Raw genomic sequence first — 24843 nt, 5'->3', positions numbered from 1 at the left:
TTTGGCTATGTTAAAAAAAATTCTTACTATCATTTGAAATTTGGCAAGGGGGCTGCTCTAAGTACAAGAGATCTGCCTTTTGCTGCTGCCATGAAAGTTCACATAAATTTGTCCCAGTTATGAGACTCTGAAAAATTGTGATTTTCAGATGCTCAGTAGAGATTTGTTAATTTGGCAGTTGTATTCTTTGAAGATTTTTTCTGTACGGGGCATGGTCTTGCACAGGACTGCAGGTATCAAGGACTGTTCCTGCAGTTGCTCATTTTGGTAGTCAGGGCCTGCTGCGGTGCCAGGTACCTCATTCAGTGCACAGGATGGGATGGTGCTCAGGGATTGCATTAGAGTCATCTGAGAATAAGCCCATTGTGGCATTACACCCTATATTCGTCATGATAATATTATTATAATATGAGTTTGGCATAATTATGACGTATTTCATGCAATATAAGGCATGTGAGATCACTGGAAAGGTTATGATTTACTGAATGATTATCATATTTATGTGCATGTACCATTTTTGTATCTGACATTAGGAATATTGTCTATGCATCTATTGTAAATATGCTTACACCTGGGAAAAGCCCACTAGGCAGAATTCAATCAATCTAGCTGTCTCGCTAGGAAGAGCCATTAGGGAAAACAATAGGTTTATGAAGATACTAATCACCCACTGAGAAGTCTTCCTGGTGATGCTACAAACAGCCTTTGAGTTATGGCTGCAGGGTCGCATGATCAAGTCACCTGATACTGGACGCCATGATAATATTAGTATTTTTCCACTGACCGGGGAAGGGAATCACACTGGAAGACAAAGGATTCCCACCATATGTAAAACCTATTTAAGGTAGGGGAATGACATAATCAGGGGTCCTTCTTCATGGTATCCCTGCCCAAGATGACTGCTATCAACATCTAAGAAACAAAGACTGAATGAGGGGAGAAGGACTGAGCCCAGGCTGGAAGGTTGTCTGACCTGTGAATGAAATATCTGAAGGTTTAAGCTGCAGGCAAGTGCAGATGGCTTTCAAGAATCTCTGCAATCTGCCTAAAACAACATTTAGGGCGAGAAATTACTACTTGTAACCAGTTACTTTAGTATCTTATGCTTAGATTATCCACCAAATAAAACAAAAATGTAATCTGCTTTGATCTGTTTGCTATCCCTTATACTCAATTAAAATCTATTTTTTGGAGTTAATAAACTTGTTTTTGTTTTGTCTAAAACCCAATATGTGGAATTCATAACTGGGAGGGGGGGCAAAAAGATGTTGCATATCTCTCTCCACATTGAGGGAGGGGGCAAATTTCAAAAGCTTATTCTGTACAATTTTCTGTGCAGTGCAAGACTATACAATTTTGGGTGTACCCTTTAGAGGGAGACGTGCACTTGAGTATTGGGCAATTCCTTAGCTGAGTCTTCCCATGCAGAGCTGATCTCAGCATCTGTGTGTAAAACTGCAGCTGTGTGTGTGTGCAGCCTGAACCCTGAGGGAGGGCTTAGCTGGCTCGCCTCAGCAATACAGTATGAAGAAAACCCGGGCTGGTGGGTCAGACGGGCTCAGTGGTACCCCAGTTCCAAGTGGCACGTAATATGGGCCTGCACAAACTGAACATGTGCCAACAATGCAATGCAGTTGCAAAGAAAACTAATATAATTACGGAGTAATTAACAGGACTATTGTATGTAAGATATAGGAGATAATTGTTCCACTCTACTTGGCATTGGTGAGGCCCCAGCTGGAGTACTGAGTTCAGTTTTGGGGCACCACACTTTGCAATTTGTCCAAATTGTTTTTTAGAGAGTCCAGAGGAGAATAACAAAAATGATAAAAGGTTTAGAAAAGCTGTGAGGAAAGGTTAAAAAAACTGGGCGTGTTTAGGCTTGAGAAAAAAGACTTGCGAGAGGGACCTGATAACAGTCTTCAAATATGTGAAGGGCTTTTATAAAGAGGATGATGATCAATTGTTCTCCAAGTCTCCATGTCAATGGCTATTATCCAAGATGGGCAGGAATGGTGTCCCTAGCCTCTGTTTGCCAGAAGCTGGGAATGAGCGACGGGATGAATCACTTGATGGTTACCTGTTCTCTTCATTCCCTCTGGGGCACTTGGCACTGGCCACTGTCAGAAGACAGGATACTGGGCTTGATGGACCTTCGGCCTGACCCAGTAGGGCCATTCTTATCTTCTTATGACCACTGAAAGTAGAACAAGAAATAGTGGGCTTAATCTGCAATAAGGGAGATTTAGGTTTATATATTAGGGAAAACATTCTAACTATAAGGATAGTTAAGTATTGGAATAGATTACCAAGGGAGGTTGTGGAATCCACATCATTGGAGGTTTTTTAAGAACAGGTTAGAGAAAGACCTCTCAGAGATAGTAGGTCTTGCCCCAGTACAGGTGGATGGATTAGATGACCTCAAGTTCCCTTGCATCCCTAAATTTCAGCAAGCATTAAGTTCAGTCTTGCATTGTGAAATTTTAATATCTGTCTCTTTGAGCAGTATTAAGTAAATTATTACAACTTGACCATTTCCAGCTGAAATGACTAAAATCTTTATCCATTACATGAAGGTTAATAGTTGTTTGTTTGGGAATAGAAGAAAATGCTGAACACTGGAACTGAATTTGCATCACATTATAGAGTAAAATTTTCATTGAGGAAACACAATGATTGGGAATGGTAACACAACAAAGGACACAGGAAGCCTATTTGTGGTAACCAAGAAGCAAATGAATCTGTCAGAAGAATAAAACGGAGTAGCAGTGAGTTACAAGTGCTGAAAAGATAATTCAGAGTCACAGAATTTTTTGGCCTAAAAAAATAACAGAGTCTTCAAATGAAAATTCTGTGTATTTTAAAGGAAGCTGATTATGGAATCTTAAAAAGGATGGAAACTGTGAAATGTAAGAATGCATGTGGTATTCACCCACGAAAGCTTATTCTCCAATACGTCTGTTAGTCTATAAGATGTCACAGGACTCTTTGCCACTTTTATAGCTCCAGACTAACACTGCTACCCTTCTGATACGTGAACAATTAAGATAACTCTGAGAAAACAAACAGGAATGGAGAAGGCAAAGGTTGAATTAACAAGAGGACAGAATTGTTTAACAAGGGAAGTAAGTTTAGTTGTCAAAAGAAAACAAATAAATGGGCAGGAAGAGTGGAAGAAAAGAGAGTTCAGAGTGGCTTCAGAAAACATTAAACGGAAAAAATCAGCTCACATTACTCAAATTGGCCAGGATCAGATCAAAAATGAAAGACGTTAAAGCACTAGCTAAATGTGTCAAGGATGGCAAGAAAGATGAATGGGTATGTGATACTTGGAAAAGTCAGAACAGGGAATAGCACACATGAAGAATAAAAAGAATTCTGTTATATGCTACTTGCTGCAGTGCTTCATCAAGATTAACTTGAGGTGATAAAGAACTTAATCTTGTAAGCAGATAGTACAAGGCACTCGGAGTACTTCATATTAGCAAATATGTAATTCAAGTTTTGATTTTGAAATGAAAGATATAAAAATGGGGAGGCTGTGGAAAAAATCTCTTTCCTGGTTAGAACTGAAGCAAGGAGCTGTAAATTTTGTACAGAAGTAATTACTAATATCTTTTTGTTCAGACAGCTGAAGTGACTGACGTGAAAGTTATTATTTGCAATCCTTATATTAGTTCTTTACAGAGGTTTGACTTTTTTGGCTCCCCCTAAAACTTCTTTTGAAAAATGTACATTTAGGCTTGAGTTTCCCTGAGTTTCCCTGTTAGATCAGCTATTATCTGAAGGCTTCAGCATAGAATTTAATAATGTTTTGATGTGGTGTCCTGATTTCTAAGCTGTAAGGAAACATTTACACTCCAGGAGTGAAATCCTGGCCCCTTTGAAATCAATTGGATTTTTTCCACTGACATTGGGAGGCCCAAGATTTCACTCAGAAGTGGGTTTCCTTGTTGAGAGAGAAGTGGAAGCAAGTTCAGGGTATCTGTTCCTATTCCTGCATGTAGATCCTGTCATTGCTTTGAGCACAAAAGGTAATTAACTGTAAAAACAACAGCAAAACTTACAACTCACAGAACTCCTGAACACCAAAGCAGCTGTGTTCACACCTTCAGCTAGCCAACAGTTTCTCTCACGAAACACTGTCTGACCTGCTGTGAGATATGCATGCAATTGTATCTGTCTTGGTCCCAGGATATTAGAGAGACAAGGTGGGTGTGGTAATATGTTTTATTGGACCAACTTCTGTTGGTGAGTGAGACAAGCTTTTGAGCTACACATCTCTTCTCTGTGTGGCTTGAAAGCTTGTCTCAGTCACAATTTGGTCCAATAAAAGATATTACCTCGCCCACCTTGTCTTCCTGATGAGAGAGATGTCTGTTTTAACTCCTCCATCTCCCCAAATACATTCAATTCCTTTAAGAATATGTTCCTGGGCTTCCACTCAGTCACCAGCCACATACACAACATATCAATCAAAATTACAATAGCATTTTAGTCAGTTGTCCAAATTTATCTCTGGCTTAAGTGGAGACAAATTCATTGCCTTATGTCAGCATTAAATTTGACCTGATATTTTTGCATCTGTGAATTAGAAAGAAGGGTTATATGTTCCGCTAATTAATTCTGTGGACCCTCTGAGCCCCTGAGAGAATAGGTGATTCAAACCCATGGTAAGAGGAGACAGTGTGGTAATTATTGTCAAAGTTCTTCAGTCCGATGCTTCTAAACACCAGATCATTAACCTAATTCAGCAGAGCATCGAGATAATCTCCTGTGATTTCTAACTGTACTCTTCTGATATGAAATAGGAGAGATTTCCTATAAGCTGTAACTTACAGAAATAAATAATACATTTGATAATATATTAACACTCCTTGGATTTTGGACTTGCAGCTAGCAACAGTTTAATTAAGCTTCATAAGGTGTCCAATGTGCAGTTACTTAGGTTGCTGAGAAGCTGAATAATGAATTACATTTCAAGAATCTTTATAAATTTTAGGGCAAGATTGTGACATACTATTGGTTTGTACATGTGGAGAGAGCATACTCTGTGAGGCTGCTACTTCATCCTTACTTTCGCAGGTGGATGGAGAGTGGATGGAGCCCTTGAACGGTCCTCTGAGAGGGTCAACAAGCATGCAGACAAAGGAGATCCAATGGATATAGTGTGTTTTGATTTTCAGAAAGCCTTTGACAAGGTCCCTCACCAAAGGCTCTTAAGCAAAATAAGTAAGCATGGGATAAGAGGGAAGGTTCTCTCATGGATTGTAACTGGTTAAAAGATAGGAAACAAAGAGTAGGAATAAATGGAATCAATTTACTGAAAGGTAAAAAGTGGTGTCCCCCAGGAATCTGTACTGGACCCAGTCCTATTTAACATATTCATAAATTATCTGGAAAAAGAGATAAATAGTGAGGTGGCTAAATTTGCAGATGATACAAAACTACTCAAGGTAGTTAAGAGCTACAAAAGGATCTCACAAAACTGAGCAACAAAATGGCAGATGAAATGTAATGTTGATAAATGCAAAGTAATGCACATTGGAAAACATAATTCTAACTATACATACACAATGATGGGGTCTAAATTAGCTGTTACCACTCAAGAAAGAAATCTTGGAGTCATTGTGAATAGTTCTCTGAAATCATCCACTCAATGTGCAGCAGCCATCAACAAAAAGAACAGAATGTTGGGAATCATCAACAAAGGGATAGATATTGCCTCTATATAAATCCATGGTACACCCACACCTTGAATACTGCGTGCAGATGTGGTTGCCCCATCTCAAAAAAAGTTATATTGGAATTGGAAAAGGGCAACACACTGTCAACCTCTGGAACTCCTTGCCAGAGGGTGTTGTGAAGGCCACTACTATATCAGAGTTCAAAAGGGAGCTAGATAGATTCATGGAAGATAGGTCCATCAATGGCTATTAGCCAGGATGGCAGGAATGGTGTCCCTAGCCTCTGTTTGCCAGAAGCTGGGATTGGGTGACAGGGAATGGATCACTTGATAACCTGTCTGTTCATTCCCTTTGGGGCACCTGCCATTGGCCACTGTCAGAGGACAGAATACTGGGCTTGATGGACCTTGATCTGACCCAGTATGGCCACATTCTTATGTTCTCTCAGCATGCCACTAGGAAGTAATCTGCTATTGGTAAAGAGCAGGAGCAGACTGTTTTCTCCTTTTAAGCCAAGGAATTTAGGGTTTGAGTCACATGTACTTTCCAGAGCTGCTTTGTGGGCAGCACCTCTATGCACTATCCCTTATTCGTAGCAAAATATAAAGTTTCAGTCTTGCCATTAATTTGTAACACAGTTTTTAAGGAACTAGAAACAGAAATGTACATGAATACTATTAGTCTTTTTCATTATTCCTTTTTACTTGTAATGCGTAAAATGGATATGAAAATAGTCAAGATTAGTTAGATAAATATGTTTAATATAGGATTTTTTTTTCAGATATTATTGGTTTCCTTGTTTTCCCTTTACCTCCTTCACTACAACCACTAAGGGTATGTCTACACTGCAATTAAAAACCCGCAGCTGGTCTATGCCAGCTGACTCAGGCTCATAGGGCTCGGTCTTCAGGGCTGTTTAATTGCAGTATAGATATCCAGGCTCGGGCTGAAGCCTGAGCTCTAGGACCTTCCAAGGTGGGATGTCCTCATAATGTCTACACTGCACTTAAACAGCCCCTTAGCCCAAGTCAGCTGGCGTGGGCCAGCCACAGGTGTCTAATTGCAATGTATACATACCCTTAGATACAGACAGTGATTCTGTTTCAGACTCATGCCCATTCTGAATCCTGTCAATGCTTTTGCAGTCTCAATCAGTGGAGATTGTTTAAGAGTCATATAAAGCACTCCCTTCTTTAGTGGGATTGTGCTGCTCTAAGCTCTGACATTCACATAGCATTGTGTTGTGCTGACACAGGAGTATGCTTTCTAGTAAGTCCATTTCTGTTACAGGTACTTTTTCACATATTTTGATGAAATATATTTTGGTCTGTTATTCATGTTCATATTCCTGCCACAATTCATTTTTCAGTGGTGCTTTTACTTGGAAGTTTATCCCTTTTTCTTAGTTTATATTTGTTTAAGCAAGTATTTATTTAAGAGCGTGTAACTGTATGTAGATGAATGGGGCACAGTAAACATCCCTTTAACTGATATGTTTATTATGCGTTCACTACTACTATATGAAAAGAAATCTAATTTTACCAAAGAGGCCTTCATCTTGAAAGTTAATAATGTTCCATTGTTGTGACTGAGTTGTCATTTTTTTTACATTTTAAGAGTACTATGAGGAGGTGTACAATAACCAACTTAATTTGGCCTACTGCTTCAACAACCCTGAGGACAAATGGTTAAGGAATTACTTTTATGAACAATGCTTAAGCACTGCTCAGCTGATCAAAATAGATGGTGGGAAAAAAGAGGCTGAAGCGCATGCAAATATGGGCCTTGTCAATGAGGAACAAGGTAAGTAACAGTTTATATCATTACATCAAAATGTATTTCCATTTTCACACAGTCACATTCTGTTGGTTTATATCTAATTACTCTGCACAATATTATACCATAATCTATTATTTCATGCTAAAATATCTGTGGGTTTGTGAAGTTGTCATAATTTAAATTTTTAGATCAGCAAATCTACAAATAGAACAGTTCATCATTAGAGACAGAATTTTGCACCCCATTAACATGCCAGTTGTAGTTTGAAGGTTCTCATTCAACTGAAAACAAGATATATGAACAGAGGAAGAATTTCTTTATAAATAAAGATGTTCCCTTGCTTTAAGGTTACCTCCTTTTGTCACATGCTGTTTGTTCAACTTCTCACTAGCTAATGTTGTCTCAGACTGTGCGCCTATGGTTATGTTATGTTAACCAATTACTCACCCCAAGGTGAGGGTTTACACCTACTTTAATCTGTGAGAATTCAGCCCCCAAGATTGACTGCAGTGGAAAGGTTACCAATAGAAGGGCGGACCTCACGGTGCATGAGACTACATAGTGCTTTTTCTGTAATAATTACTTTTACTAACCAACCAAACAATACACATACTGCAATCTGGTAAAGGAGAGAGACACCAGTACAGACAGTATAATATTTGTATTACTCTCACCAAGGCCTTATAGAAAAACCTCTCAATTGTCATCCTGGCATCTCTCCTCAACAAAGGCACACAGGGTGGGATACAGCTGTCATAACATGTTACGTTGACGCCCACTGGGGTTGTACATATTTATGAAAGTTTTAGCCCCTTTTCCTTATTTGAATTGCCACATCCCACTACTTTTTGGGTTTCCCGTTTTTCACAGGATAACTCATTAGTTCCCCTTGTATTCATTAACATTTATGTCACCTTGTCACCATGCTAACAGGTGGCTACCTTAGGGAAGTCTCTAACATTTCACCCCAGCTATCAACGGTCATCTTGTGATATCTGCTGATCTCTCATAACATTATTGTTCAAACTCAGCAATTATTTCCGAAACATCATCGTATCACAAACATAGACACAAGCTCAGCAGGTTTATGATTAATGTACTTATGGTAACTTGTCCTATGGCCTAATTTGGCAATGCTAAATATCGTACAGGCCTAATTACAACATTAATTAATACTTATATTTCAACTCCATATCCTAAATATACCCGATATCTTTTATCCTTGGCTACAGATTACAATTGGGTCCAGCAAAGAAAACCTTCCAAACGTATACCAAGTATAAGTCAATATTGTGTGTGCCAGAAACCACTGACAATCTGAAACAGAAGCTCTGAGATGTGTGAATTATGCCATACATCTCAATGGGAGGTCAACTTTGAATAATTATTTTAATTTATATTCTGGTACAACACAAAGGTTCTTGTTCAGCACAAATGAAGAGAAAGTCCTTGCCCTGAAGAGTTTTATGTCCTAAAAGACAGGAGACAGACAAAGCTAGGGAGAGTGGGATACAGTATACAAACAAAGATCTAATTATGCCAGTATCAGTGTCTGCTATCTGGGGATTATGGTGGACGAGAAGCTGGATATGAGTCAACAGTGTGCCCTTGTTGCCAAGAAGGCTAACGGCATATTGGGCTGCATTAGTAGGAGCACTGCCAGCAGATGGAGGAAAGTGATTATTCCCCTCTATTCAACACTGGTGAGGCCACATCTGGAGTATTGCGTCCAGTTTTGGGCCCCCAACTACAAAAAGGATGTGGACAAATTGGAGAGAGCCCAGCAGAGGGCAACGAAAATGATTAGGGGGCTGAGGTACATGACTGATGAGAAGAGGCTGAGGGAACTGGGCTTATTTAGTCTGCAGAAGAGAAGAGTGGGGTGGGGGGTTGATATCAGCCTTCAGCTATCTGGAGGGGGGTTCCAAATAGGATGGAGCTCTGCTGTTCTCAGTGGTGGCAGATGACCAAACAAGGAGCAATGGTCTCAAGTTGCAGTGGGTGAGGTCTAGGTTGGATATTAGGAAAAACTATTTCATTAGGAGGGTGGTGAAGCACTGGAATGGGTTATCTAGGGAAGTAGTGGAGTCTCCATCCTTAGAGGTTTTTAAGGCGCTGCTTGACAAAGCCCTGGCTGCGATGATTTAGTTGGGGTTGGTCTTGCTTTGAGCAGGGGGTTGGACTAGATGACCTCCTGAGGTCTCTTCCAATGCTAATCTTCTATGACCTAGCTCTTGTTAAGTATCTCACAGCTGATGATTATTATTACATCCAACTAATATGCTTGTATCATAAACTCACATGTTTCCAGATGCTCAAAGTCCCAACTATTCTCTACCCAGTTTCCCCTTGACAACTTCTAAAGTTCAGTTATGCACTTTCAAAAATCTGCATCAAATTAGGGTGGGACTTTTAAAAGCATTCAGTATTGTCTTAATTCTGTCCCCACTGAAGACAATGTTAAAACTCCCATCAACATCAGTGGGAGCAGCATTAGACCAATTCTGTGCACTTTTGAAAACTCCTCCCTAAAAATGTAGACAGACCATCAAATAAATTAGATTTTATATTAAATTTAATAACAGGGGAGCTGCTGTTGCTGTTATACTCATTTTCATATTTAGTTCAATAAAAACCTCAATTGTTTTATTTATCTGAAGTAGCTGAAAAATCTCCAGTCTGCTGGACTGGAGCGTCATAGAATGCAGGCTCCTTGCCACATAACTTAGGTCAAACTTTCTGTGGAATTGAGCCTTGGTCACCTGAATTTAGGCTCAGGATTGGTATGTTACATCTATCCTATCCTAACGTAGGTTAAAACTGGTTTAGTGGTTTGATCCAAGGCCTGCTGAAGCCAGTGGAAAGATTCCCATTGGCTTTGCATCAAGTCCTTTATGTTTAAGTATCTTATTACTAGGTGTGGTCATAGAACAATAATTTAAAATTGGATTCTTACATCTTGTTGTTCTGTAACATATTAAAATCAAATTCTGCCATCTTTTTCCCAGTGAATCCCATTTAATCCATCATAATAAATGATTCATTTGGTGTTTGAATTGTTTATGGCTAGTTTTTGTCAATAAAAAATTACATTTTTATTGTAAGAATTTTTGAGAGACGCTCAGAGGATTGTCTTGAGTATCTATGTGGAAGTTATATGCATATTTCTAAACAGGGTCTCCACAACTGCTATGCTTGCAGGCAGAAATAATTTATGTTCAAATACAAAAATGTATTAGAAGAATGTTAATGTTGCAAAGTGAAGCACTCAAAAGTACTGAAATATCAAAGTTAAAGTTACGCATGCTAGTTGTCCCTCTGTACATATACATTATAAGGCATGTTTTAATTCAGTGGTCACATACAATTTTTCCCTTGCAGGACTCTAGATTCATTCAGGGTGAACTTCACCCCCAAGTGTGAATGGCAGCACTGGGAAAATATAGCAAATTTGCCCTATTTTTTATTTGTAGATATGTAATGCTTAGAACCCGCAGTTAGAGATCAAGATTCCATTGTGCTAGAGATTGTACAAAAAGATGAGCACTGCCCTGAAAAGTTTACAATCTAAGTGTAAAATGAGAGACAGCTGATGAATAAAATGAACAGATTGGGTGAGCACAAAGAAATGATTTTGGTGCTAAAGTCTTGTGCTAGATTTCACTCACAGAGCATTGAATGCAGCAACTGTTAAATACTATTTACCTCAATCACTGCAAACCATCCAACCTGTGGATGTAATGATGTAGGGATCCCCAGTGGGTTGCTTAGCCAGTATCTGGAGTTTTCCAAACATATTGCTGCAAACCAGCGTGCACACGTGTCAGTTGAGAAGGAAACAAAAATTCCAGCCTCTTAGGACGATTGGAGAAAAGATCCAATTTTTCAGGGCTTGCTTTTATTTCCAAAAACAAAACTCAAAATCATAACAAATCAAGTCAAACAGCTGGGTAATAACCACTCATGTCCAATTTCATCTCTCTGGGAGGAAGGAGGACACACCCATCCTCTGTGATGGTGTCCTCTATATCAGCTTCTCCTTTCCTTTTTACCATTCTACCCAGATCAGCAGTGCACCAGATGGGAAACTGGTAGCCCCAGAGTCCTTTTAAACTTGGTCACAATTCTGTCGCAGAACATAGTCCCTCTCCTTCCATCTCCACTTCCAATTGGAATTTCCATGTACTGAACAGATGGGCAAGGATTTGAAGATGGCAAGATCAATGTGGCTTTTTTATAGAAAGTCTCGGTGCCAATGAAGCATGTGACCCTCAACTAGATAAAATACTTTTAATGGTTCCAGGTCAATGTGGAGCAATTCCAGGGGTTGTGAAGGCAATATGCCCTTTGTGACAGGGACCATCATTTTTGCATTTAGCACCCTGAAGTTCTGGTCCATGGCTGGGGTTCCTAGGTGCCACCACTATACAAATAATAGATAATATTCAGAGAACTGCTGCTGGTGCTGCTGCAAAGTAGCTTAGGTCCAGATTCTGAAACCCTCATGATGAGTAGTAGTTTACTCTCCAAGTACTCCTGTTGGGTATTAGAATCTGGCCCTTATTCTGTGTACATCTCTGTGTGATGGCATGTGTCAAGGCTGAATCCCCACTCTGTCACTCCGAGTGCAGAAGTGGGGGCCCGCAAGGATTTTAAAAATTAATACTTGCCACTCTAGGCTTCTATTAAACTCCCAAGGTTACAGCTTTTCTCTGACCTTGGCTTGGTAAATGCTGCCACCACCCAAATGCAAAAAAAAAAAACACCTTTGAACCCAGGAAGGAGCACTTGGGAATTCCTCCCCGTACCCTCAAGCCCTTTCACACCCCACACTCCTGGGAAGAGCTGAGAAAGTCACAGCTAATTTCCTATCAGCTAATCAAACAACATGCACAAACCTCTTAGGACACCAAAAATCCAATCCTGTTCTTAAAAAAGGTAAATTTTATTAAAAACAAAAAGGGAAAAAATACATCTGGCACTTAGGCTTTTTGCTAGATCTTAAAAGAAACAATGACAAAATGGAAGCACCCAAAACAGCTTTCTTGGGGGTTCAGCTTAAAGGTTACAAGCAAACAAAAGCATCTGGGGTTAGCACAGAGGAGATCCACAAGCCAAAATAAACCTGATCCCGTCTAGTTAAACATTCTGATCTACTTACACATTTGGAGTTCAGAGAAGTAGTTCTAGGTATGATCTGATGATTTATGATCACACCTGGCTTAAACTGCTTACAGCATTGCCGCTCTGTCCCTCCAGCCCAGAGAGAACAGACACAGGGAAAGTTTCTTTCCCCATTTTAAAAAGTTCTAGCCTTCCCATTGGCTCTTTTGGTCAGGTGCCCACTTTTTCTTACATAAGAATGGCCATATTGGGTCAGACCAAAGGTCCATCAAGCCCAGTATCCTGTCCTCTGACAGTGGCCAATGGAAGGTGCCCCAAAGGGAATGAACAGACAGGTAGGTTATCATCTAGTGATCCATTCCCTGTCACCCAATCCCAGCTTCTGGCAAACAGAGGCTAGGGACACCATTCCTGCCCATCCTGGCTAATAGCCATTGATGGACCTATCTTCCATGAATCTATCTAGCTCCCTTTTGAACCCTGTTATAGTAGTGGCCTTCACAACACCCTCTGGCAAGGAGTTCCAGAGGTTGACAGTGTGTTGCATGAAAAAATACTTTCTTGTGTTTGTTTTAAACCTGCTACCTGTTAATTTCATTTGGTGGCCCCTTGTTCTTGTATTATGAGAAGGAGTAAATAACACTTCCTTATTTACTTTCTCTATACCACTCATGATTTTATAGACCTCTATCATATCCACCCTTAGTTGCCTCTTTTCCAAGCTGAAAAGTCCCAGTCTTATTAATCTCTCCTCATACGGAAACTATTCTATACCCCTAATCATTTTTGTTGTCCTTTTCTGAACCTTTTCCAATTCCAATATATCTTTTTTGAGATGGGGCGACTACATCTGCAGCCAGTATTCAAGGTGTAGGCGTACCATGGATTTATATAGAGGCAATATGATATTTTCTGTCGTATTATCTAATTCTGTTCTTTTTGTTGACTGCTGCTGCACATTGAGTGGATAATTTCAGAGAACTATTCACAATGACTCCAAGATCTCTTTCTTGAGTGGTAACGGCTAATTTAGACCCCATCATTGTTTTCCAATGTGCGTTACTTTGCATTTATCAACATTAATTTCATCTGCCATTTTGTTTCCCAGTCACTCAGTTTTGTGAGATCCTTTTGTCGCTCTTCGCAGTCTTCCTGGGACTTAACTGTCTTGAGTAGTTTTGTATCATCTGCAGATTTTGCCACCTCACTGTTTACCCCTTTTTCCAGAACGTTTATGAATATGTTAAATAGGACTGGGCCCAGTACAGATCCCTGGGGGACACCACTGTTTACCTCTCTTCATTCTGAAAACTGACCATTTATTCCTACCCTTTGTTTGCTATCTTTTAACCAGTTACCAATCCATGAGAGAACCTTCTGTCTTATCCTAGGACTGCTTATTTTGCTTAAGAGCCTTTGGTGAGGGACCTTGTCAAAGGCTTTGTCTGCATGCTTGTTGACCTCCTCAAAGGATTCTAGCAGATTGGTGAGGCATGATTTCCCTTTACAAAAACCATGTTGACTATTTCCCAACAAATTATGTTCATCTATGTGCCTGACAATTTTGTTCTGTACGATAGCTTCAACCAATTTGCCCAGTACTAAAGTGAGGCTTACTGGCCTGTAGTTGCCAGGGTCACCTCTGGAGCCCTTTTAAAAATTGGCGTCACATTAGCTATCCTCCAGTCATTTGGTACAGAAGCTGATTTAAATGACAGGTTACAGATGACAGTTAGTAGTCCTGCAATTTCACATTTAAGTTCCTTCAGAACTCTTGGGTCAATACCTTCAGGTCCTGGAGACTTATTGCTGTTTTGTTTATCAATTTGTTCCAAAACCTCCTCTAATGACACTTCAATTTGGGACAGTACCTCAGACCTGTCACCCAAAAAGAATGGCTTAGGTTTGGGAAGCTCCCTCATAGCCTCAACAGTGAAAACTGATGCAAAGAATTCATTTAGTTTCTCCACAATGGCCTTATTGTCTTTGAGTGCTCCTTTAGCATCTCGGTCATCCAATGGCCCCACTGGTTGTTCAGCAGGCTTTCCGCTTCTGATATATTTTTAAAAAATTTTGCTATTACTTTTGGAGTCTTTGGCTAACTGTTCTTCAAATTCTTTTTTGGTCTTTCTAATTATATTTTTACACTTCATTTGCCAGAGTTTATGCTCATTTCTATTTTCCTCATTAGGATTTACCTTCCACTTTTTAAAGGATGCCTTTTTGCCTCTCACTTTTACTTTTTTGTTTAACCATGGTGGCTCTTTTCTGGTTCTCTTACTATGTTTTTTAAATTGGGGTATACATTTAAGTTGAACCTTTATTATGGTGTCTTTAAAAAGTTTCCACGCAGCTTGCAGGGATTTTACTTTTGGTACTATACCTTTTAATCTAAATCTAACCTCATTTTTGTGTAGTTCCCCTTTCTGAAATTAAATGCTACAGTGTTGGGCCGCTGTGCAGTTTTCCCCACCACAGGGATGTTAAATTTAATTATATTGTGGTCACTATTACCAAGCAGTCCAGCTATATTCACCTCTTGGACCTGATCCTGTGCTCCACTTAGGACTAAATCAAGAATTGCCTCTCCTCTTGTGGGTTCCAGGACTAGCTGCTCCAAGAAGCAGCCATTTAAGGTATCAAGAAACTTTACCTCAGCATCCCTTCCTGAGGTGATATGTACCCAGTCAATATGGGGATAGTTGAAATCCCTGATTATTATTATTATTATTGAGTCTTTTATTTTAATAGCCTCTCTAATCTCCCTGAGCATTTCAGAGTCACTAACGCCATCCTGGTCAGGTGGTCTGTAATATAGCCCTACTGCTATATTCTTATTTTTTAAGCATGGAATTACTATCAATCGTACAATTTAGTTCATTTAAGATTTTTACTTCATTTGATTCTACGCTTTCTTTCACATATAGTTCCACTCCCCCTCTGACCTGTTCTGTCCTTCCGATATATTTTGTACCCCGGTATTACTGTGTTCCATTGATTATCCTCATTCCACCAGGTTTCTGTGATGCCTATTATATCAATATCCTCATTTAATATTAGGCACTCTAGTTCACCCATCTTACTATTTAGACTTCTAGCATTGGTATATAAGATTTTAAAAACTTGTCATTTTTTGGCTGTCCCCTATTGCATGACGTAATTGAACGGGACTTTTTTTCATTTGACTGTTTCTCTTCAAATCCTCCCTGTATTTTATCACTTTCCATCCTCTCCTCCTTATTTGGACATAGGGAATCTCCATTTATAGATCCTCCCCTAAGGGATGTCCGACCCACATGCTCCTCCGCCCCTGTCGGCTTTCCTCCAGCCCTTAGTTTAAAAACTGTTCTATGACCTTTTTAATTTTAAGAGGCAGCAATCGGGGTTCTGTTTTGATTTAGGCGGAGCCCATCCTTCCTGTATAGGCTCCCCATCTCCCAAAAGCTTCCCCAGTTCCTAATAAATCTAAACCCCTCCTCCCTACACCATCTTCTCATCCACGCATTGAAACCCTGCAGTTCTGCCTATCTAACTGGCCCTGCACGTGGAACTGGAAGCATTTCAGAGAATGCTACCATGGAGGTCCTGGACTTCAATCTCTTACTTAGCAGCCTAAATTTGGCCTCCAGGACTGCTCTCTTATCCTTCCCCATGTCATTGGTACATCCATATACCACGACCACAGGCTCCTCCCCAGCACTACACATAAGTCTATCTAGATGTCTCAAGAGATCCACAACCTTCGCACCAGGCGGGCAAGTCACCATGCGGTTCTCCCGATCATCACAAACCCAGCTATCTATGATTCTAATGATCAAATCGCCCATGACTAATACCTGTCTCTTCCTAATAACTGGAGTTCCCTCCCCTGGAGAAGTATCCTCAGTGTGAGAGGATACCACAACATCATTTGGGAGGAGGGTTCCAACTATGGGATCGTTTCCCTCTGCTCCAGTTGGATGTTCTCCTTCCCTGAGGCTTTCATCCTCCTCAACAGCACAGAGGCTGTGAGACAGGGGGTGGGACCATTCTACTGTGTCCCGGAAAGTCTCATCTATGTATCTTTCTGTCTCCTTTAGCTCCTCCAGTTCAGCCACCTTGGCCTCCAAAGTTGTACACTGTCTCTGAGGGCCAGGAGCTCTTTGCACTGAATGCATACATACGCCACCACCCCATAGGGCGGGTAATCATGCATGCTTCATTGGGTACAATAAACTGGGTAGCTCCCAGTCTGTTACTGGACTTCTGCCTGCATTCTCTTTTTACTCCCGAAGCTTGTTCCCTTGTTGGTGCTTTGTTTTTATCAAGTGGTGTTTTGACCTTTAAGTGCAAACTTCCCCTGCTCACACTCCCCCTGTAAACTCCCTCGCCAAACTCCCCTGTTAGCCGCTCTTCTTCGCTAGTTCCTCTGGTCGCTTAGGAGCAGACTTTTTAAAGCCCTGCTCTGCCTGAGTAGCCCTGCCCCCGGTTAAGGGTTGATTGGATGCTTCGTCAAGAAGCTCCTAGCTCTCAGCCTCACGTAGCAGGCCACTAGGCTCAGCGCACACACGGTCAGCACACGGTCCCCAAAACAGCAGACCACATGGTATATTTCAGTTACACAAACTTACCCCAAGCGTCCCGCAATCGCTCCTCCTTCACCTGGAGAAGTCCCTCGCCAAACTCCCCTGTTAGCCACTCCTGTTCACTAGCTCTTTTTCTTTACCTGGGGGGATTTTTAACCCTTTAAAAATAAAGCGAGTAAAGAACAGCTACCAACAGGGATTTTACAGTTAACTGGCTGGCTGGGTATCCATCAAAGGAAGCTATCCCCACACTTTATTTGTCACAGCATGTTTTAGTTTCACTTTTTTAGAATGCAAAAATGCCTTTTTTCAAAAATGTCTATACAATGTAGTGATTTGGATTGACTTACAAGGGATATCTTGCTATTAAGAAAAAATGGACACAGCAACACTTCTAATATCTCTTTGTTTTAAACTCTGAAGTTTAAAAGGATCAGAAAGAATATTCCTGGGAAATAGTTTCTGGACTTTCACTTTGAGAAGGTATATGATTTTGTCTTCAGTCTTAAAACAATGAAGAACTATTCAAAAATATTCACTTTTACACTGTTTCCTGTGGCATTAAAGTTTTTGATATACAAAATAAGCCATTAAAAAGAAACATTTGCCCACAGATATCAGTAGAGCCAGTTGAAAACTGGAATTCTCATTCCACAGGAAATTCTGAGATTTTGAAATTTGGTTTCATTCTGAATTGGAATGAAAAGTTGAAATTTTGGATTATTTTTTCAACATTAATTTTGATTTTATCATTTTTACTTTTGTTATATTATAATTTCAAATATAATATACAAGTTGGCTTGTATATTATGTAATATTATAAACCTTGAACATTGCAATTATAAAATCAAAATTAATAATTGATTTCAACCTTAATGAAATTAAATGTTTTATTTCAGTTTCCTGCTATAAATTTTGACAGAACACTTCTATTTCATCAAATCAGTATTCTCTCATGAAAAACTGTTCCATCAGAAACGTTTCAACCAGTTCTGGTTATCAGTTATACCTCCTTTGCTAAATAAAAGAGGAAAACAGATGATCTCATATACCACTCAAATGCTAACTTTTTAATGGCAACTATTGCACTTGTAATATTTTAAATGATGGTGAGTATAGTATTTTGCAGGTTCTTATAATCTTGGGTGTTGTAACTGGAAAATAATATAAATTTTCTAATTTGTAAGCCTTTAAGAAATACACTAGTCTAGGTCACATGTAATATGTTTAGTTCTTAAATATTATTGTAACTCACAATTTGATTATGAAGAAATATGACTATTTGAATTTTTATTTATCATTATCTTTTTATTGCATAATATACTAGTAATTGTATTTTTATGGAGAATTTTCCATGTAGCATGTATTTTAGTCTTTTAATCTTTATTTAAAAAAAGATTAATATCCACTGGGAACCAGATACTATTATCTTGGCTGGCCAGGTTAGGTTAGGAAAGCAAAACAGGGAAAAGAGTTTCCATATATTTCATAACTCACTGATTTACCAGGTGCATTTTCCTACATTACATTTCCTGGGAAGGAAAATTTTTGAGATTAGTAATTAAAGCCCATTTGTCCAAGCTACCTTTTGAGCAAAAAAAGAGGAGAACTATTAGTAGGTTAGTTCTGAAGACCATTTCATGCCTTTCCAAACATTATAGGCTTCATGTAGTGGCCCTGTCAGATCCCACAATTATCTTAGGTAGTCAGTCAAGAAATATCACTAACTCCTGTCTTTAGGTTCATACGCGTACTGCTATTTAAAGATTTTTATGTACATCAGAGGATCTGAAAGGCAGAAAATTGACTTTTCCTTCCTGTAAAAGAACGAGTTTTGCTCATCAGATCTCATCATTTGGAATCCTACCAAACATTGATTTTATGTAATCATATAAAAAAACCCACTGTTTCTAAATTATTCTACAACTTCATTATTTTATACAATAGCTGTTTTATTGTTCTAGTTGCATGAGAAGTTAATGTGTCAGATAGCTAAGGAAGCACTTGACTGGAGAGTGTGGCATCAGAGGCTTAAGAAGTAGTACAGTAGGAGAAAAGGTCTTCAGATGCTGCTGCTTTTCCCTGCCAGTCAATGGCCAGAGGGAAGCACCTATAAATCCAGATTGACAGATCTGAAGACTAGACAGATTGAAAAGGCTTATTAGATAATTGAGTCTATCCCCATCCAAATGCAGGATGTAGTTTCCATATAAAGAACAGCATATTATTACATAGAAATAATATATTGTTATTGATATTGAACTGACAGTTACCAGATTGAATTGATGTTACAGAGATTGTGTATTTTCAATTCAAATTAATACAATCTAATAAAATCTGAGAGTAACTCCTGAACATACAGCATGGAGGAGAAAATTGCAAATTGAATTGATGGAAAAATATAGTACATCTTATTAATGTTTATTCTTGTAAGAGGAAAAAAATACTGGCGGGCACTGTGAATGTTTTGAATTAAGTGCTCCCGCAGATACTCCCAAAGGACTATTGTAAAAAAAAAATATTCAAAACTCTTATCATTCTATTCTTTTCAATGAATCTAACTTCCCTGTATGTTTATACTTCTTTAATGCAATAAAGTAAGCGTATCCTTTACAGTTCTAATCTTAAGAAAAGATAAACGGATCTGATTTTCACATTACAGAGAGTCTCTTCATTTTAGTAGAATTTTTAGGGGCAGGAGACAAACTAATTCTATTCATATATTGTAGTGAAAACCTCTTCAAGTCAATCACAGTAATGCATTAGTGCAAACTCTAATAATCATAATTTACATGTTCCATAAAAGTTTTATGGCCTACGCATAAACAGTCTTATTTTTGACTCTTCAGGCATTTGGGGTTATAACTTTTAATTGAAGACAGAGTTCCTGAGATGAGTTCAAAAACTTCTTTAGTTATTTTATATTTTAAAAATTAAATTGAACTGCAGAAAGTAATTTATTAGAAACTTTTTTAACTTAGGTAAAATGAATTAAATATTTTAAAAACTTGCTATAATTCAAATGAATTAAAATATATAATCCTTATTTTTTCTATAAGTTAATTGTTAACATTTTTGTAGCATCAAGTATTGCTCTCTGCTTTATGTACATGTTTGTAAGACTATAGAATTTAATGAAGAGATCTTTTTAAAATATTGATAGTCACAAGTAAATTAAACTATGTTTGATCTATGTTAAAGATTCAAAGTCCAAGGTCTTTGAGTAGAACTCAGAATAAAAATGTAATTAGGTTACATCCCTAAAGTCTGATATATCTTTAAACAAGACCACAAATGAAACTTTATTAAAACTTCATATGAATTATTTCATTGCTTTTTTTAATTCATTTTTCCCCTCTTCTCTTTCATGTCTATTACTGACATTGCTGCTTGTATTTTACCTGTCTTTTCCAGGGTATTTTAATTATTTACTGCTTAATGAGTAGTAATGAGATGAAGCTTCATTCAAAGCTGCATGCTCAGAAACAGATTTTTTTTGCTTCAAAACTTCACAAGGTCTTGGTCTACTGCAACTGGGCCTGCATTTCTCACCACATTATATAAACTTTTCTAGAGGCAGGATTTACGCCTAGTAATTGACAGAGGAGACACTGCTTCTAGAGATGCCTTCTCAATGGGACTGATGGCCAGTGGGAGTGGCCTGGCTGTCAGTTGAATAATTTTTTCCTCAGTCTTCCATTGTTGCTAAGATTGCCTTAAATCTAAAAATCATTCATTTTCAACTTCTAAGGCATGATGGAGGGGCAGCCAGGTTAAATTTGAGTGCTATACAGTGTTGCGACCCTCTATGCCAAGTCAAATTGCCAACCAGCAGCACTTCTTGGTTGAAATACAGGATAAAAGGCATCCTGCATGATTTAGTATGGGACAGGGTAGTTTTTATTTAAATACAGGACATACTCATAATATAGGACTGGTGGCAATCCTAAACTGTTTGTGGGTTCCCATAAACACACACTTTTTTTGGTAACAGATGATTCCTTTACTAGGGGTGTCAGAAATAAAAAGGTGCAAATACTAGGGCTGTCAAGTGATTAAAAAAATTAATCGTGAGATTAAAAAAATTAATCACGATTAATCGTGTGATTAATTGCACTGTTAAACAATAATAGAATACCATTTATTTAAATATTTTTGGATGTTTTCTACATTTTCAAATATATTGATTTCAATTACAACACAGAATACAAAGTGTACAGTGCTCACTTTATATTTATTTTTGATTACAAATATTTGCACTGTAAAAAACAAAAGGAATAGTATATTTCAGTTCACCTAATATAAGTACTATAGTGCAATCTCTTTATCATGAAAGTTGAACTTACAAATGTAGAATTATGTACCAAAAAAACCCTGCATTCAAAAATAAAACAATGTACAACTTTAGAGCCTACAAGTCCATTTGGTCCTACTTCAGCTAGTCGCTCAGGCAGACAAGTTTGGTTACATTTGCAGGAGATAATGCTGCCCACTTCTTGTTTACAGTGTCATCTGAAAGTGAGAATAGGTGTTCACATGGCACTGTTGTAACTGGCCTTGCAAGATATTTACGTGCCAGATGTGCTAAAGATTCATATGTCCCTTCATGCTTCAACCACCATTTCAGAGGACATGCGTCCATGCTCATGACAGGTTCTGCTCGATAACGGTCCAAAGCAGAACAGACTGATGCATGTTCATTTTCATCATCTGAGTCAGATGCCACGAGCAGAAGGTTGATTTTTTTGTGGTGGTTCGGGTTCTGTAGTTTCCGCATCAAAATGTTGCTCTTTTAAGACTTCTGAAAGCATGCTCCACACCTTGTCCATCTCAGATTTTGGAAGGCACTTCAGATTCTTAAACCTTGGGTCGAGTGCTGTAGCTATTTTTAGAAATCTCACATTGGTACCTTCTTTGCATTTTGTCAAATCTGCAGTGACAGTGTTCGTAAATCAAACAACATGTGCTGGGTCATCATCCGAGACTGCTATAACATGAACTATATGGCAGAATGCAGGTAAAACAGAACAGGAGACATACAAATCTCCCCCAAGGAGTTCAGTCACAAATTTAATTAACACACTCTTTTTTTAATGAACATCATCAGCATGGAAGCATGTCCTCCGGAATGGTGGCTCAAGCATGAAGGAGCATATGAATGTTTAGCATATCTGGCACGTAAATATCTCTCCCGTCAACGTAAACAAACTTGTTTGTCTTAGCGATTGACTGAACAAGAAGTAGAACTGAGTGGACTTGCAGGCTCTAAAGTTTTACATTGTTTTGTTTTTGAGTGCAGTTATGTAACAACAAAAAAATCTACATTTGTAAGTTACACTTGCACAATAAAGAGATTTCACTACAGTGCCTGTATGAGGTGAATTGAAAAATACTATTTTATCATTTTTACAGTGCAAATATTTGTAATAAAAACTAATATAAAGTGAGTACTGTACACTTTGTATTCTGTGTGGTAATAGAAATCAATATATTTTAAAATGTAGAAAAACACTCAAAATATTTAATAAATTTCAATTGGTATTCTACTGTTTAACATTGCAATTAATTTTTTTAATCACAGTTACATTTTTTGAGTTAATTGCATGAGTTAACTGCGATTTAATCAACAAGCCTAGCAAATACCATTGAAACAATTACTTTAAATTACAACACAAAAGGTTAAACCAACAGTCCTAAACCAGCACTGAAGGATAGTTCAGTACAGTGGTATAACTATAAGAGTCCTGTAACCCCTCCACGTCATGCTTCTTGCAGGCTGCTGCCCTGCTTCCCCCTGCCGTGGCTATTGCTGCTCCCCTGGTAGTAAGTCTCAGCCCTCCAGTGCTAGCTTCCAGGCTGTTTGCTGCCCAGTCTTTCCTCTGTAGCCACTTTTCAGGCCTCCAGGCTGCTTCTCCTGCTCTCACAAAGCCTTTGGCTCTCTCTTGAGATTAATGTCCTTTGACCATAGGAAGTCCTTTTTCTTTCTGTACTCTGGGGATTATGGAGCCTGTAAGGAGTCCCACTGATTTCAATACAATCCACTTTGCCTCAGGAGTCCAGTCTAGCCTATCTATTTGCTGAATTAGGGCCTTGTTTTATCATTTTGTATGCTGTTTATTTCATCTTCCAACAAATCTCCACTGAAGATTTATAAAGCCTCCGTACATAGTGGCTTATATTGGAAACTGTGACAAATCCATAACTATTTCAGCATGAATAGTGCAACCATAATTATCATAATTGTATATATGAAACTAAAAATAATATCAATAGTTCAAGCAGTTAAATTGAAATGGAAGCCAATATCTTTTAAAATTGGCAATAACATTTTTCTTTTTTTGCTACCACTAAATATTGCTTCTAGCAGATTTTATGTGTACATTGTACAGTATAATAATTTATTACAAAAGATGCCCACTGGTTTTAGATTAAAATGCAATATAATATACATAAATTTTTATTGTTCCTTTAAACAGGTTGTTTTAGACTAAAGTGGATATTTTGCTAACGTCCCAACAAATGTACTAGTATTGCTGAGAAATGTGCATTACAGACCTGCCAATTTTTTTCATACAGTTTTTTATACTGTATTATTTTCATTGTACAAATATACAGCTGATAGAAAAGGAAATAATTAGGTACTCTCAATATTGCTGAGGCATGGAGCTAGAACAGGTCAGTCAGTGCATCTTATTGTGACATACTAAATTACCTGAACAATACCGGAAGCGATCTTTGGACCTAATTAACATCCCACCTAATTAATGTCATCTCTGTATGTACAGACCTCTAGACAGATTCACACTTTATTTATATATTAAATATTATTCAAATTGCTGTCTTTAATTTCTGTATTGAAAACTTAAGATTTCTGTGCTGTTTTCTTAAGTGGGAGTAACTCTTCCTTTTTTTTTTTTCTCCTTCAAGTAATCAATGCACTGCTGAATGAGTTCATTTTAATGCACTCAATCATGCCTCTAATGTTTGTAGCTTACGGGCGCAAGCATCAGTAATGCAGGAATGTTATATGGCTTTAGTCTGGCCATTTCATAAAATATTCATGGAATCAAAAATGTGCATCAAAATAGCGGTTGGGAGAATTACATTTATGTGCCTGCTTTTATGGTAGCTTCACATTTAAACCCATTTGTGTTAATATCTAGTCAATCTTTCTACTTAAAAAATGGAAAATGGTAGTGATCATATACATCCTTCTTTGGTTAATATTTATCTAAGATATCTGCTGTGATATAACATATATAAACTTTTGGAGTATTTTGTAGGAAGGAGATTTGTAAAGGAAGACTTGGATAATATTCAGAAATATAAAATGTTTGTCTACCATGCTTGTAAGTTTATATCATGTTGACTTTTGTTCTTTAAATGAATGGATGGGTTCTCTTTTTTGTGGGCTTTTGGTCAAATAGTTTTATTCAAAAGTGCACTTTCCTTCCATTGAAAAACTATAACACAAACCTTAGTGTGTGTATATCTAGTTAGAATGAAAATAGTAATGATTTATAATATTTAATTTATTTAGTGGATGAATGATGCTTTGTATGAATATAATTGTTTAGAATGGGTCTCCTACTGTAAAAGATATGTAGTTATACCACTTCCTTCCAATTATTAAGATGAATTGATTACTGATAGCTTTTTGATGCCTTGTCCTGGGGCCCCAGTAAATT

At 38.1% G+C, this 24843-nt stretch overlaps 1 protein-coding gene across 3 annotated transcripts in view; it reads left to right on the top strand.

The window, feature by feature from the left end:
* The window catches only part of TTC29 (tetratricopeptide repeat domain 29), a gene marked incomplete at its 5' end in the record, with an annotated part of 206005 nt that overhangs the window by 67079 nt on the left and 114083 nt on the right, over window positions 1-24843 (top strand). For 2 of the 3 annotated variants that reach the window (XM_084627076.1, XM_084627077.1), the window contains one exon: window positions 7305-7490. The exons of the other annotated variant lie outside the window; for it this stretch is intronic. In XM_084627076.1, the coding sequence (XP_084483202.1) occupies window positions 7305-7490 (186 nt within the window). The remainder of the gene's footprint in view (window positions 1-7304; window positions 7491-24843) is intronic. 3 annotated transcript variants of the gene reach the window in all.

Source organism: Lepidochelys olivacea (assembly GCF_965140295.1).
Source record: "Lepidochelys olivacea isolate rLepOli2 genome assembly, chromosome: 4".
Taxonomy (NCBI): domain Eukaryota; kingdom Metazoa; phylum Chordata; order Testudines; family Cheloniidae; genus Lepidochelys; species Lepidochelys olivacea.
This window is presented reverse-complemented; position numbering and strand designations above follow the sequence as displayed.